At 49.9% G+C, this 16,284-nt stretch overlaps 1 protein-coding gene across 1 annotated transcript; it reads right to left on the bottom strand.

Annotated features, from left to right (window-relative positions):
- Window positions 1-351: 351 nt before the first annotated feature.
- Window positions 352-6,640, bottom strand: LOC34620617 (ubiquitin carboxyl-terminal hydrolase 5). The gene is made up of 14 exons (XM_026336127.1): window positions 6,618-6,640; window positions 6,090-6,501; window positions 5,634-5,752; window positions 5,415-5,499; window positions 4,713-4,865; window positions 4,338-4,508; window positions 3,756-4,008; window positions 3,478-3,579; window positions 3,159-3,367; window positions 2,693-2,932; window positions 2,209-2,445; window positions 1,800-1,996; window positions 852-1,591; window positions 352-593 (listed from the first exon to the last, which is right to left on the bottom strand). Exons 1-14 carry the CDS (start codon window positions 6,638-6,640, stop codon window positions 352-354), a joined length of 3,183 nt encoding a protein of 1,060 aa, XP_026191912.1.
- Window positions 6,641-16,284: the final 9,644 nt, after the last annotated feature.

The following is a 16,284-nucleotide window of genomic DNA, read 5'->3' as shown; positions in this document are numbered from 1 at the left end:
AGAACTCTCGCCTTCCTTTACTCGCGCCTCCCAGAGGTACAGAATTGAGGAATGAGGGACTGCTGGGTGCGGAGCTGCACCCTAGTAGCACTCCGAGCATTCGCAGCTAGTTTGACATCGCATCTACGGCACGCCAACCCCAAATTGCGCCTGCTATTATTGAGGAAACAGTACTTTGCAACAGAAGAAATGTACGTTAAGACACTCCACAAAGTCACTTGTATACTATTTCGTAGTTGAACGTTGCCGCACGGCCTATCCAGCAACTCCGTCGAAGAGGCAGGGTGGTATGCGCGGTGGGAGAAAGGCGGGAGATCGTATGCACACAATCCACTTAGAAGAATTCATGAACTAGGGGCCAGTTTGCCCTTTAGGTGCCCGCGGTTCACGTCTTTGCAGAGTAAAAAGAACAACAGCAGCAGGAGTTCGAAAATGCCCACGTCCACTCTTACTAAAGGTTTTATTGCTATTGTTTCTAGCTCCTGCGGAAACTGCGTAAAGCTGAAAGAGCGCCCGAGTGCGTAACTCTTTCAGCAGAAAACTTAGTGAGGCCGCAACAGCTGTGGCAGTAGCACATGCTGTAAATGACCCTGCTACATCGGGCCAGGCGTAATACAAGGAACAATACCGCTGTGACGAAACCAACAATACTCGCAGCCTGGGGCACCTGAGAGGCTCCTCCCCCTAAGGAGCCATCAGCCGCGAGAAGCGATGAGACTGATACAAGCGGCAGGTGAGTGGGGTTGAGGGCAAATTGGAAAGGGCAATATTAAACGGACGTATGCAGTGGTGGCGGCGGGAGAATACGTGGTGTGGCGGACGAATCAACGGACCGCACACGACTCACCCGCGGCTTGAAGGTTTTTCTGGTTCGGTTGCTGTTCCCATCTCCGTGGTGTCTCTGGCATCTGAATGTGCTCGTTTGAAAAGCAGTATATATGCCTGATCGCTGCTACAGGAGTTTAGTTTCGTAACTTTATCATCGTTATATTGCAGCCAGCCCCCTCCATCCTCGTCTCGCACGTGGCAGATATAGTGCCCCCCCGAAACACTGGAGCCCAGATGAGTCACAAAGCCAAACAGGTGATAGCGTCCTGCTCCATCCCCAAGCCCTAGACGGCAACGCTCCAAAGGAGGCAATCCCTCTTCCTCTGCTGCGCTTGCTTGACGCTCGCGAGCGTCTTCGTTCTGCTGCTCTGCCAATGTAGCGGCGGCAGCTGCAGCAGTTGCTGCGGCTGCAAGTGCTTCATCCACTGCCGCAGCAAGACCAGAACCCTGAGAGAGCAGCCAGTTTGCTGCTCTTCCGGCATCAAAGAGTCCACTGGCAGGTGCCATAGACCCCATGGGCCCCCCGGCAGACGAGGGAGGGCACCTGGTGGCATGGAAAGCCGCGCGTACACTTCGTTCATCAAAGCCAAGTGCAGTGAGATTAGCAACTGCTTCAGCGTCTGGTTCTCCTTTACTATCAGCTGGTGCATGGGATGGAGAAGAGACAGGAAGAGGGTCGTTTATCTCCGGATCATCCAGGTGGCCCATCAGCCATTCCACGCAGCTCTCAGCGGAGGCTCCACCAGTGACACGAATGGCTCGTCTAAAAAGGAAAAGCAAAGCCCCCAAAGCCAAGACCAGCACAATTAAGTCTGCTTCCACAATATAATGCCTCATGTTCCGGAACTCCGTGGCTCGCTGAGTGCCTACTGTTCCCTCGCTCTACGTGAACTACATGTGCTTGTGTTTCTACAAACCTCCACGATTGTGTCATATCTCTGTTTTTATGGCTGAGTAAGGTTTTCTCTTACTGAGCAGCGTTGCTGGAAAAGCCCATAGATTGCAATGTGGCCATTACTTCCGAATCTATCGTTTCGGCAGCAGCGGCCGCCGCCAAAGAGTTTCCGTTGTGTTGTTGTTGCTGCTGCTGCGGTGTGTCGGGTAGTTCTACTTCGTCAGATTGGAGGCCAAACGCGCGAAGCTCTTCAAAGGACACCTCATCAGGAATCTGTTCAGCCATCGCAATTGCAATGAACTTGCGTCTACATCTTCTCAAACAAAACCCCATGGAATGCGATAGCCGTCCCTTCATAACAATCTTAAGACTTCGAAACCACCAAAAGACATTATAGCCTGTAAAACGCCTAAACCAAGCCCCAGGTCTTTAAACCCAAACCCATACTGAGCCAAAATTCTTAATCCTAGAGTTCCGGCGAATACCTGAACGGAGCACTTGAGCTTTTTCGGGATCCACCGGTCGCTGATATAAAATCGTTTTAGGAAAACGAGGAGGTAGTCCGGGCAATTTGTCAGCCGGAGCGTTTTCTCTGCGCTGCCTTTCTCCCCAGTGGCGGGCGAGAGGTAGTCATCTACTGTTGCAGCAGCCGCTGCTGCAGCGATACACCTGGAGAAGGAAACAGAGGGAGGAGCAGGCGCCGCCTCTTCGGATTCATCGCGCTGCACAAACAAAACGTCCACTGGCAAAAATAAGACATAAAATATGTGCTGCAAGTTACCTGTAGAATTATGAAGGAAGAAAGATGCAAATAAACAAGAACAAAGGAAATTACTTCGAAAGACAGGCCGTAACGGAGAGCCCACAGGCAGGGCATATACACTCTAACTAGCACTTGTCGGAAATCGTTCTCCTGGGTCCACTTATAAAAGCTCGCTCTATATGCCCTTGCTAAGTATTTGGCAGTACAACAGCACAGCTCACCGTTTCCGTGCCGTCAACGACCGCATCGGTCCCTGTGTCTGACTCTGTAGGGGTACCTCCAACCCCCTTCCTTCTCTTTTGCTGTCTTTGATCCTGTTGCTCGTGCTGCTCCCTCTGTTCCTCATATTGCTGTATATCCACAGGGATTGGCAGAGCTAAAACCTGCTGGCGGCTGTAGGTGTAGCGAACTTTGTGTGACTGGTGGCATTCCAGCCGCTGCTCTACCTGCGGCCAATATACATGCAACAGCAGTAAGTACAGCAACAGACGTAGCAAATGCCAGTAGGGACAATAGCAACAGCCTCACTAGCAACAAACCTCACGATGGATGATGCTTTCATCTGGCTTAACGCACAGTTTCCGCAAGCTCCCACAAGTGGACCCACATAGTAGGGCATTCGTAAATGTAGCAGCAGCAACAGTTAGGTGCAGGGCAGCACACTACACCCACCCCGAACGAGAACAAAGAGTCCACCGTCCCCTTCTTCATGGCCCTTTCCGCTGCCTCTACGGTCTCCGTGGTAATCCCCATTGAGGCAGCAGCAGCTGCTGTAGGAGAGGGGCTCCCAGACTGTAACAAACGCTTGAGCTGCTGCAGTTGCCTCCTGTCTCCGGACTCCCTCTCCCCAACCCACGAGAGAAAAAGGGACAGAAACTCCTCTGAAAAACAACAGCAGTTCGACAGCTTGTTTCTGCTGCCCTAGATGTTCCTAAGCCACACCCATCAGGCTAGTGCCAGCAGCAGCTCTCACCAGCAACATGGGGCTGACCTGCATCTTGTTGTCTGCTGGTTGCGAATTCCGCATGCAAAGTCCCAAATATTGAGCGAAGCGAGAGAGGCGATACCGCGTCATGAACCAGGTAAGGCAAGTCTGTAGCGGTGACAGCAGCAGAGCAGCATACCCATGCAGTTACGTCCCGCGCAAATGCTACGCTGAGCACAGAAATTCAGAGACTGCTGCCATTAATGTAATGCAGAATGCAGAAAACCGCGAGGCTTTCCGAAACCCCATCTGGAGGATTAGTAAGACCCTAAAAAATGGCGTACCACTCAAGAGCTGCCTCTCGTCAACTTCAATGTGTTGCTTGTGCAGCGCCTGCTGTAGTAGCTGCAATCCCAAGGCCTTCTGTAAAGAGGCCCTTCGCGTCTGCAGCGCCATCGCGAGAGCCCCCAGCTGTAAGGAAAGAGATTTGGAGGGGTCTGTGACTGCAGCTGCTTCTGTATGGAGGCCTTGACAGCAAAGCATTGGTTCATATAGATATAAGAACTTCTCACAGAAGTGGCGCACGCTGAAAAGGGCCTGTAACATACCAAACCATGCCCCACATCTCTACCAAAAGGTCTCTCAGCCCAATGCTCTCGAGCATCGACAGACCCCTCCTCCCACTGCAACCGTCCACTGGTGCCCCAACCAGCGGAGAGGCCTCTACGCCTGTTCACCTATACACCCCTATCTAGTATTCTACCTCTAGCTCACCAGTCACTGTCCCCCGCATCATCTGTGTCGCCCCTACAACTCTTGACTCTGCCCCTTTCTCTAGGTTGTCGCCTCTTTCCGTGTTTGCAAGGCTCCGTGCCTGCGATCCCGTTAGCCCATATGGATTTCTCTGCCTAATGCTCTCTGCATACCTGGAGAACTGCATTTGCGTAGCATGTGTTCCCCAAATTCCTAAGCCCCACTCTGCCGGGGCCCCTCTGCAGCTGCGCTTGTTCTGCTGCAGCAGCCGTGAGGGAAGCCCAGTCGTATTTGCAATTCAAGTCAATCGCCAACTCGTTTGTGCTACGCTCCGTCTTTCGCAGCTGTGAGAGCAACACCAATGGCAGCAAACCACCTAGCACCAGACAGTATGAGCAGCTCTTAGCAGGCACTTGTAGACATAGAGAAACATCTAAGGGAGCAGACACGAGTAGCAGCAGTAGTAACGCTTACTCATGGCAAGATACCCGAAGCCCGTGGTCCACACAATAACAGCCCCAGAAGCAACATGAAGGCGTGTTACTTACCTGCTGCGACTCAATACCAAATCTGGCAAGGTGCTCTGGGAGCTTTGGGTCGATAACTGTGCTGTCTTCATCAGGGGCATAAGAAAATACATCTGCCGAGTCGGGAGAAATGGTCCCAAGCTTTACGATTAGCGGGTAGATGCTCCCTGTCTCCTGCGGCAGAGGCGGACATACAAAAGGCGAAAAAGAGGTAACATGGACGAACGAGGTGGAGGCCGAGATCCAAAGGCCTTGAAGGATGCATAGAGGCAGGCACACCAGCAGATTCAGACAGATCAGGTGAAAGATCAATCACAACGAAAAAGGTGAATGTCAAGGGGCGCAATGTGGCAGTGAAAAGGGCAGACACCGTCAGGTCGTGTCCTGCGTGCACATTAAGCAAGCGAAGCATCCAAATGCAGTAGGGGAACAGCACAGGTCGAGACACAAGTAATAAGAGCCGCGAAAAGGTGTGGAATGTATACTAGAGGGCAGATGAGGATGTTAGCGCGAGGATACATTTGGAGACGACAACAAAGAAGGTTTTCGAGACATGGAGCGGTAGAGAGAAGTAGACACGAGCGAAGCACGTGGATGAAATGCGACAAACGAGAAGGTAGGGGTATGAGAGCAGAAAGGCAACACGCGTATGAACGAAGAAGGCGAGGAGAACAACAGCTGCGCCAGTCAGGCAGCTTGGAGAACAGTAAAAGCACAAGATACCTTGTAGTGTCTGATGGCGGCTCCCTCTCGCCCATCAGCACAGCCTCCCCCTGCGCCGTAGAGCTTCCGGCCACAGCCAATAAATCTGTAAGTCCAATCAACAAAATAAAAAAAATCACCGTCAAGACTAGCACCTGCCTTACCAAGACCCTCAACACAAATAGCAAATGTGCTCAAGCACTCTTTACCGCAGCAGCAGCAACAACACCAGCAGCGCACCCATCAGAGAGGTTCAGCCAGAGGTTGGTGGAGGCGCCGCAGTCAGCACATTTCCAGTTTGCAGGAGAAATCCTTGGTGGATTCGGAACAACTGGTAAGTCTTCCGCATACTTGCTTGGCTGAATTAACATATTGCAGCTACATGCACACCCAATAATTAACCCTAGGGGGGAAGGACACCCGAAGCAGGAGAATGGCATTTGTTCGTTTTTTGATCATGCTGCTGACCAGCAGACTACAGGAGAGACAAATACACAACGCACACCAGATGAAGCAAACAGTGGAAGGCTATATCGGATAGAGCTCACTATGGGGGAGATAAACGTGCAACAACGATAGCTGACTGTAGCAACAACAGGAAAATTCATTGACGCAAGGAGTGCAGGAGCAGCTGCTGCCCACACATACGGAAAAGGCAGCAACATAGAGCAGCAGAAATGGCAATATGAAACTTACGAAGATCTCCTCCACCCAAGCTGCACAAGGCGCTGCGTCAGCCACTCTATGCCTCATCTCGCACAGGCGCTTCGCCATCGCAGCAATGACAGCAGGTACGTCAGGGTCTTCCAGCGACAGAAACGCCAGCTGCTGCAGTTGTTGTTCCTGCAGCTGCTGCAGCAGAAGAACGTCACTACGCCACCTTTGTTGCTGCTCCTCGTCCTCCTCTTCTACCTCAGAGCGCTTCTGTCCTTGATGCTTGGTACTTCTCTTGTTGCTGCGGTATAGCTCGGCAAGGCTTTTTGAAAGAGCAGCAGTTCCTCCGGGTGCTGTTTCCGCGGGTGTATAGACACACAGCCGATAGGTAATCGTTGGCTCGACGGCAGCAAAATTCCCAGCGGGGTCGATTAGGTCGCCATCCGCACTAAAGCTAAGCATCCACACCAGCACACGGCAGGACGCCTGGGAACTGCAATGTCGCACCAGTAGTAACAGCACCAGCCACGGAAATGCCGTCACCAGCAGGGAATCATAGTGTGGACGAACCCTCCTTCAACAGCGATGGCCATCTTAGTCGGCTTTGTGATCATGTCAACTTCTGGAGGCTCTCCATTTTCGGCACTGCCCCCGTTATCTCGACCCTCTCGACACGCTTGCCGCCTCTTTTGGGCTGTTGTAATGGCGTTTGTCAAGTGAATATTTGTGCTGAGATGGACGTAGACGCGGGAGCCGCTTAGGGCTGCATCGGCTGGTAGAGCCTCCAAGGAGACACTAATGAAATTCTTCAGGTTTACAAACAGGCCACAAGGCCCAGACACCAAATCCAGCCTACGGGCAGGCACACGAGCAAGCAAGCAATTCAAGATATTCATTGAAGCAGTGAAACTCTACGCATTGATATTGGCAGATGCAAGTTGACAGCGGCACATTGAAAGCGGGAGAGGCACACACACACACACTCAGTGCAGTAAAAGGCCATGGAGACGCCTTGTAAGGCAAACTTGAGAAGAGTGGACACAGACTCTTCAACGCTTGCCCTCTATCGCTCGTACACCCAACATTAACGACATGGATACAGAGGGACAGACATGTCCAATACTTTGTTGCTACCACCACGACATGTCCTGCCTAGCGTGCAGCTGCTTCGCGCATTGGCTCCTGTTACTATAGTTGGGTATTTGCCTGCTCATAGTGCTAAAGCTGCTTCGTAAGCTGCTGCTAATAGATCTTTTGAGGTTCTTGCTACGGCGGTCAGTGGTGATGCCGCTGCAGGCGTTATCGTGGTTGCTCTGTCACTGCCTGCTGCAAGCAGGGTCCAGCTGCATATCTCCCCTCAGTACTACCGCCAGCGTCGGTGCCAATAAAACTCTTCAGAGCATCTCTGTCGCTACTGCCGTTACGCGAGTGAAAAAGTGATACGTACGAGTAGTCGCTGTACTGTTTGTTGACGCGCTCAGGTGCCCTCCCGGTTATTGTAGTGGCTGCCGCTTCCTGCAGCACAGCAATAGCTGCATTCCGCTCCTCCCCGCGTGCTAGCTTTATATCCATTTTCTGCTGCTTCTGCCGCTGCTCCTGTGGACCGACAGTTGGTATGCTGCTTGTCAGAACAGGCGGGCAGGCAGCTGCTGCTGGTACAGCTGCTGTTGTAGCAGCTGAGAGCATGCACAGATGCTGTAGAGTCGAGAATAGATGAAAAAGAGCAGCAGCAGCGTCAGTAAATAGATTATTGCGGCATTAAGGAAGGCATCAGCACCATATGTCAGTTTGTGATGTCTGGATTCCTGGGGCTTTCTCAGCAGGGACTCAGGATTGTTTTGCTTGGCTAAAGTTGCATGAAATATTAGCTTCACGAAGTTCACTAGCAAAGTATGCTGCTACAAAAGCATTCCTGCCATTGTCAGCGGTAAGGGCAATGTGGCTGGGGTTGCCTTGGGCCCGTGAAATTAGGGCCCCCAGGGGAAGCATGCTGACCCGCACGCACGAACTTTCTAATCCTTGGTGTTACATTATGATTTATTTTTATTCAAAGCTGTCCTCTTTCTTCGCAGTAGGGTGTATGCACATACTGCGAGCTCACAGATGATCTAAGGCTCGTCGTTTAGAGTCACATCCGTAACCCTATGCACTTGAACCCTATGCACTCCATACAAATGTCGAGACAATGCTACACGAAGCCCTTAGTCACAGTCCGCTAGCTGTGTATGTCTCTAGGCTTACACTCCTCACAACTCTACTCCAAGCCCTTGCGTAGTCGGCCTTACATCCAGTCCTAATATCTCTTTCCATTTGTATACATGATTTTCTCTTCACCTCTCTGTTCGTGCTTTCATGCGCACTCATTATTCTTGCATCCTATTCACTTGCGTAGGTCTATACAGTTGCCTCTAGGCTCATTCACCTCGCCGTAGTGGGCTAAGCTACACTTGAACACTTTCTACTACATCACATATATTGAGGATGCTAAATGGAACTGACTTGTTGGTTTTTCTGTTTGCATCCAAGCTCTCATTTCTAATTTCCCTTTCGATAACCGTCGAGTCATTAGGGGCTGTATATATTCGTTTTCGTTCTCCTTGCACGTCTCAACGACCTCTTGTCCTCTCCCTAAGCCCTTGCGTCTAGCCCCCACAAAGCCTAACCGTCTTTGTTCTAGAACGCCTGTTCCCTCTGTGCTACCTTCCAAGCCCCTCATCTCCCTGGCTCTCTGGGTCACGGCAGCCTGCAAATCTCTAAATCATCTACATGCAGAATCAAAAAACACCTAGTGTGACTACGCAATATTGTATTATAAAATCGTAAAAACACATAAACAGGGCCGTGCGCGCCTGCACGCACCGTTCTAGCAATAAAGCATAACCAGGAAGGCAAATACTTATTTGTGCAGTTCTATTGCTAGATATGTATATGTAAACAGGCAGCTTAGACGTCTAAGGATGTGTACACACGCATCCGCCTGTCTAGGCTTGAATGATCAAATTCCAGGAACTTGAGCGCACCTCCAACACCGAGGCAGCGAAAATGCAAGAATTCAAGCAAAACTACTACTTCAGAAAGCAGCATACCTGCCAAACCCTCTGAGAAGGAAAGGGGAGCCAGATGGTGAGACTGCGGCTCACCAAGCGGGTAGGGGCCCGACACAAACCAGGAAACAACAATTTCATATAATAATGTACAGAGAAAAGAAGTCATACTATCGCTGTTGTTGCTGATGAGTTCTGTGAAGGCCAGCCACTGCAAACCACCCCCACCAGCTGTCGCCGCACAACCAGCTGCATGCTGCTGGTCAGTGTCCTTAGACCTCGCGCTTAAACGAACTGCTGTATTGTTTGCCCTTCTTGCTTTGGTGCTGCTCACCGCCCTGTTTCTCCTGCTGCTGTTTTTGTTCTTGCCTCTGTTGCCGTTTTTCTTCCAACCCTTGCTCCTGCTTTTGCTGCCGATCCTGTACCGGCTTCTTCAGTTTCTTGGCCCCAGGTAAAGGTGAGCCTGCCTGATCAGCGTGGAGCCGTACTAGACCTAAAAGCTGATGGCTGAAGGCTGCAGCACGCTCCCCGTCAACCTGTGCATACACCTCAGACTACAAAACATCTGCACTCAAATGCAGACATTTAGAACTTCAAAAATGAGATGCCATAATGCCTTCTAAAGCAACAAGAGCATTCAGATCTCTGATTCAGTGGTGGGTAAAACGCTCGGGAGGAGCATGTTGCAGCTGAGGGTGGGTAAGGGGTAAGGAGTTACGTTAAATGCACCTGAATGGATATCCTCTTCTTGCCATCTGTTGCTCTTATGAGGCAGACAGGCGTTGCCGTAGGTTGCTCCTCACAGCCTTGCAGCTTTCGGCGTCTCTTGACCCCTCTAGAACCGCCAACCTCGGGAAAGGCTGCGAAGTATGCAAGGGTGCAGGCATCGTATTGTGAGATTACTTAAAACAGTCTCTGAATCCAGAAGACAAGTATATACCACTGGAACATTTTCTCACACTCGCTAGGCAAACTGGAGACGGGGAGCTACATACACTGTCACACCTCGAGCCTCAGGTCTGCCACAGTTTCGGAAGTGCACAGCATGAGGATGCCTACGACGCATGTAATAAGGCCCAGTTAAGAAGACAATGATCAGCAGACTACAGACAGTTCTACGTGCATTCAGCCTAAGGTTACGGAGCAGTGTTGGGGTACTTCGTTTGAAGGTGAGCCAGACAGATCCGGTGTTGCTGCATTTGCTTTCCTCATAGAGGCGCCGGAGCGCCTCTAGAAATTCAGTCTCTCCATGTAGCCCCATCGCCCCAAAAGTTCTTCACTCTCATCTGCAGCAACTTCCGCAGTTGCCACTGCTGTTGCAGCAGCTGCTGCTACCGCAGCCGCCGCCGGTAAAGGACGTCTGTCTCGGCGGCACAAATTCTGGAACAGAGGGAAAAGACGCTGCAGTAAATTGTAGAATGATGAGAAGGACAGCACTGAAAGATTAGGCTCCACTTGCTGCATGTACTGCTACTGCAGCTGCAGGTAGTGGCGCAGATGTTTTGGGGGCCAAACACGCCTCCAGTAAAATGTTTGCCTGTCGTTTCACTTACTTACGCATATTTGACTATATGTAGACCTACATGCAGTTGGTTGGCACCTCCGTTCGCCTCAATATCTCCTGGGCCCCACAAAATTCGGCGTGTATCGCCATCCTAGCCCCACGCGATGCTAGAGGCCTTCAGTGCTTGCATTTGTCGTTCGTTTGTGTTTAATCTACTGCACAAATAAAGTTCCAGGCTAAACATTACGGCCCGTATACCTTCGTGCTCTAGAGCTCATATATTGGCGTCGACCCTCAGGCTTTTTCCTGGTGGCGTCGCTTCTACCACTTACAATCGCGGAAGACCTGGGATTTGTTTTTCAGAATTTGGCACCTTGTAGCTAGCAACAGCTGCCCACAGCTGAACAGTCCAGTGCTTTTTGCATCTCAATGCGGTAGACAGTCCATACTTTCCGAAGTTACTTGTTGATGAACATAATGCATGAATGCAGTGCCCATAATGACCCCCATCTTCCTGTCCAGACTATCGTGACATGGGCATGCATTCTTGTAGAAACGATGCAACAAACCAAAAACAGGTCATTCACACCTTGAAAGGACAGCAAGCTACTTCACACTCTAGAAGAGCTTCCCAGGGGATGAGCATTTCACCCGTTTCCTTAGAAGATAGTACAAGCCCTCCACCTTTTAACGTAGATGACTCTAGCGCTGCTCTATTCGGGGGGGGGAGGTAGTTAGTGGGTAATGAAGCAAGTCACCCAGCAAGAGCTACAGAACTTGTCGTAAAATGAGAACAATGCGCAACAAGATGCAAGCTATTACCTTACCATGCGTTCGTGTGGCCCCGGCAGTAAAGACTAAATCGGATCCTTGAGAAAAAGGCTTTTTGCTTGTTAATTCGTACAGTTGCAGTTTCAAGGGTGGAAGGCTATTCTACCTGGTAAACATCAGAGGATTTTGTAATGCTCAACCCTGTGTATTCGTCGGTAGACTCTTCACTCCAGACTCAATACGAACTTCGGAAAGGGTAATTGGCTGTTTCCAACAGAGCCCTCTAGTTCTCCTGCCAAAAGCCCTCAGAGTTCCCAACGAGAGCGCATCAAAGTTGTGCGAAGCTGTACCCTCAAAGCACTTCGAGCATTCACAGCTGGACGCACATGGCATCTAGCAACACCCATACTACAGTCTTGCTGCAGCACATTGACAGTACTTTGCAAATCTACGATCTATGAACAGCCGAAATAAATTGCAGATTCTTGACTGCTTCTTAGTTAAATATTACTAGTGTACTAAGCAGTGTTTAGACGTGGCTTATACCCCCGCTTCCTCCCTGTCTCCCATTCCATACACACACTGGCAGTCCGTAGATGGATGTCGAGCCCAACTGCACTCAGGACAGCGAAAGAGTTCCCGTCATTATCGCCACTTCCCAGGCACGCAGAAACGGTGCAAATGAGAAAGCAAATGTGTACAACAACCAATCAAGCGATATTGAAGGGAAGCGAGACACCCACGCTAGCCAAAACCGAACCAGTGAACAGACCACCACGACCTCGGCGACACAATAGCTTGCTGTCATCACAGCACCGAAACGTGTGAGCTTCCTGCTATAAGAAAACAAGAAAGAAGCAACATGTGTAAAGGGGCTCAATGCACACTGGCTCAGCAGTGCTTCCGCCCCTTATAAAGCATCAGCTGCTTGCAAATACAGCAAGCGCATGTAGTGTAGGCGCCCTAAAAGCCTGAGAAGAGGCTTAAGGATGAAGGCTGGGCGGGCATACCTCTGAGTGCCTGCGCATACTTCTTATTGGAGAAAACCCCTAATCAATACCAACTAGCAATCTTCCAGGATATTTTCAGTGATGAATATAATTGTTTCAGGCAGAGTGCTCGCTGAGAAAGGACTATTACCAAGGGCAGCCGGGAATACATTTTATGGCATTTACTGTTTCGTTACTCGAACAGTGCCACAAAGTGGGCCGCAGGCAACATACCCCGCAACTGCTTGTCCGTCAAGCGTAAAGCTGGCTATGGCCAACCTATTTGACTGAAAACTGGCATCCTCTGTGTTCTCAATGCTCCATACTCCTGCAATTTATCTCCTTTACACCTTTCTGTGGATCATCTGCCTCCACACAGGTCATTTGCACGCCCGGCGAAATCCGCGAATAAGATGGGGAGCTTAAATATCTTCCTAAGAAGCAGGTACTCAGACTTGTGCGGTAACTCTAACTTTGAGGAAAATTGAAAGACGGAGGAAGAGCATTGAGGAGTGAAGAGTGGGGATACTAACCGCAAGCGTCTGCGTCCGGTCAACTTTTTTGGCATATCTTAAAACCTACCGGTCCACCAGAACGAAGATAGTTCCATGCTCCTCTGTGTTAAGGTTGTTGCATGCATTCGCGTACACTAGTTGGCGGTTCTCTGAATCACTTAGCTGAAAAGGATGGCTGCTGAACCCTGACCGATGCCCAAGTCCGGATCATAGAGGTGCTTCTCAACGTAGAAAAGGAATGCGGAACAGCACCAGGAACGTGAGTATACTCTGTACTACGAACGGAATCAGAACGGAAAATGAACACAGAGAAATTAATTTTGTGAGCAAAGAGTCGCTGCAGAAGAGAGTGGTTGAGACACGCTCTCTGGCCATCTGCCCCTGGGTGGTTCGCGCTGATCACATTATTGCCAGAGCGTAGCTGGGTCATGAAGGCACGCCAAAACGCACTAAAAAACCTCAAATATATACTCGCAAAGATACTCCTGTAGGATCCGTGAATCTTTGAGACATGAGTGATGAAAATTTGAGCGAGTTCCTGGGCCGTGACGGTGCTGCACCTAGGGATGATATGGGAACATTTGCTGAGTCAGTCGATGATCACGTAGAGGCTCGTGACTCTTGACCTCCACCAACATAGATTCCACAGTCAGATCAGTCCCAGCACTTTCAAGACCCGGAAAGCTTTGCAAAAGACTGGACTCCGGCGCATTGTGCGACTTCAGCTGCTGAAGCACGGGATATAACAGTGCGCAACACTCTTCTGCCGCGGGGCGCATCCCAGGCCGGCCAAAAAACCGTAAGAGAGCATACATTGTAGTGTGGAACCTTCCATGCCGCGGAAGAACAGGATAATGTGCTGTGGATAAAAGGCACTGCGGAGTGGAGTGGGAATGTAGAAGTGACAAGGTCCTCGCTTTGTTTAAAATTTAGCAAGTCATCCTCAACATGATAGGGCTCCACCCACTTGGCATTATGGATTTCTACTATAGTGGCGCATGCATGGGTGTCAAAAGGAGAAGGTTCGTCCAATGCCAAGAGGATCAATGAATTAGCACAAAGAATAACGGTTTCGCTGCACCGTAGGAAAATGCTGATGCCTCGCGAGAGCGCATCGACACCTCGTTCTCGATGTCACCATATCCTTTTTTGCAAGGACATGAGGCAGGCGGCGCCCAAGCTAGAAAACAGCTGAAATAAGTTCGACAGGTCTAAAACGCCTTGTATGGTGTACTAAAGCTGCTTATGGTTTGTGCAGTCGCACTATGCTTATACAAATCATGTTGGCAATTTCGATTCCCCAGTGCATCTTATTCAGTTTCTTCCTCGCACTAGAAACACTTATGAGTTTTGAAAGACACGATGGAAGCATTAGGCATAATTTGGTGTTTCGGAGAGCCATTATTTTGCAGGGAATCAACAGCAACGGCCGTTCCGCCATTCGCATTGGATGTTTCGAGGGAATGACGCTCGAAAATGGGCCAGTGCAAGCTCTCGGGTTGTCAGGCGGCTGAGTGGTGTTCTTGCTAAGGCTTCGGCTACTCTGTCCAGGGCAAAGGTTGCTTTTCTTTAAGGAACTCAGTTCAATAACAGCGATCTGAGTAAATCCAGGCATAAATTTTAGTGGCACGATGCAAGTCCACCGAAGTTTGCAACTTGTGAAAAGGTGAGGCCCTGCTCCCCATTTTTTCCAGATCTAACCTAAATCCTGCACCCATCCGTCGAACCTTTAAACAAGCGCTATTGTTTTAAAATACGAGCGCGTTGCGTGCCGTAACAGACATTGCTTTCCCCGCAACAGCTGAAGCGCACGTAAGAGAGGGTGTAGGCGCTGTTGAACGTATTGGCTCCATGCCAAGACATCGTCCACGTAGACCAGACATCCGACCTCCTTAATAGGATCATCAAGATTCTGATTAACTTACGTTGCAGTTAAGCTGGGGCATTAATGTGTCTAGGCGGCAGACCGTTGCTCTCGTGTTTACGAGTCCTTGTGGAATGTCTATTAAGCGCTGTCCTTAGGGGTGTATCGGTGCCTGAAAGATGGCACCTGTGAAGTCGAATGTATGTCCGACTATTTATCATCGTTTATCAAGTACTGCTTTTAAATACCTCATCGAAAACTTCTTCGTCAAAGTGATCTTGCTCAGGAGCTAAATGCTGACGCACATGCGCCATCTCCCTTCTTTTTCGGCACCGGCACCTAGTTATGCCCAAAGGTGCTGGTCGTTCCCGGCAAAAAAGGTATATTGACGCCTGCTGTTTAGTCTCCTTTTAATGCTGTGTTGCTTTCCGGTACTGTGGCAAGTAGTGTGGAGTCAATCAAAAGGCTAATGCAATACGATGCGCTGGACGGCCAGCATGTGGCTGGCCTGCAGGCAGCTCGTTCTCATTCAGCATATCCACGAATTCTCCCCTGAATTTTCTTATTCTCTCTGTTTTCCGACTTAAATTTCAACGGCATTTTCTACTCAAGAACGAGTATAGCAACTATGACGTGATGTGGGCCATATTCTCTTATTGCTTGTTAGCCGCCGGCATGAACACTTTGCTTTACATTCTTGGGACACCCACGTGACTTTGTGACCAGAGATGAGATGAGCCTTGCTGAAGAAGCCATGTGTTGCTGTTTCCTAGCGCTGTCTGCAACACTAACCTCTCCTTCGCGCAGCTGTGATCACATGGGGGCCTCCCATTAAGTTGCCTACGGCATGTCAACGATTACGTCACGTTGCACGAGTCCAGCATAGAAGTCATGGACCATGATGTAAGGACAATTCCAATTCAAAGTGACATTAAAATGTCGAGCCTTTGCTAATCCTTTTATTATGGTACAGGCCAGCAAGCCTGAGCTTTACGCACTGCGCGAAAGAGCGCACAAGCAGAGTGCACTTCTGTACCGCCTCCTTAAATACCAAATTCACTTCATGCCAAGTATCAAATGGCGCTAACAGTTCTTGAACATGATGGTGCACCTTGTTTAGTGTATGATTGCCTCGTATTGAGTCTTGAGCTGAGGCTCTATCCTATACGGCCCCTGCGCTGCATCGCACACTGCATGTGGGGATTACCATTCCTTGATGTACCGTTTTTTGCTCGCCACGGTGCTTGCTTTTGGTAGGCTCAGTCCCGGTATTAAATGTTTCGGGTTTTTGCATGTGCTTTGCAATTCTCCATTACATGACCCAATTTCCCACAATAAAAGTACGAGTCACTAGGGGGCTGACTTGGGCTGTTGAGGGGCACGAAGTCTTTCTGGATTTCTTTTCTGGATTTCCTCAGGCTGTAGGCTAGGGCTGGCTGACTAACTCAACATCCAGAGGCTCTACATTCTAACTTGGATCATCCTTCTCAGCCAAGGACGAAGAAAATAGGCTTATTTGCTCCTGAAACCTCGAGTATTCCATCAATTGT

Source organism: Cyclospora cayetanensis, unplaced genomic scaffold (assembly GCF_002999335.1).
Source record: "Cyclospora cayetanensis isolate NF1_C8 unplaced genomic scaffold, CcayRef3 CcayRef3_contig_93, whole genome shotgun sequence".
Lineage (NCBI taxonomy): Eukaryota > Apicomplexa > Conoidasida > Eucoccidiorida > Eimeriidae > Cyclospora > Cyclospora cayetanensis.
The sequence above is the reverse complement of the archived record's forward strand: the minus strand, read 5'-3'. Positions and strand labels throughout refer to the sequence as shown.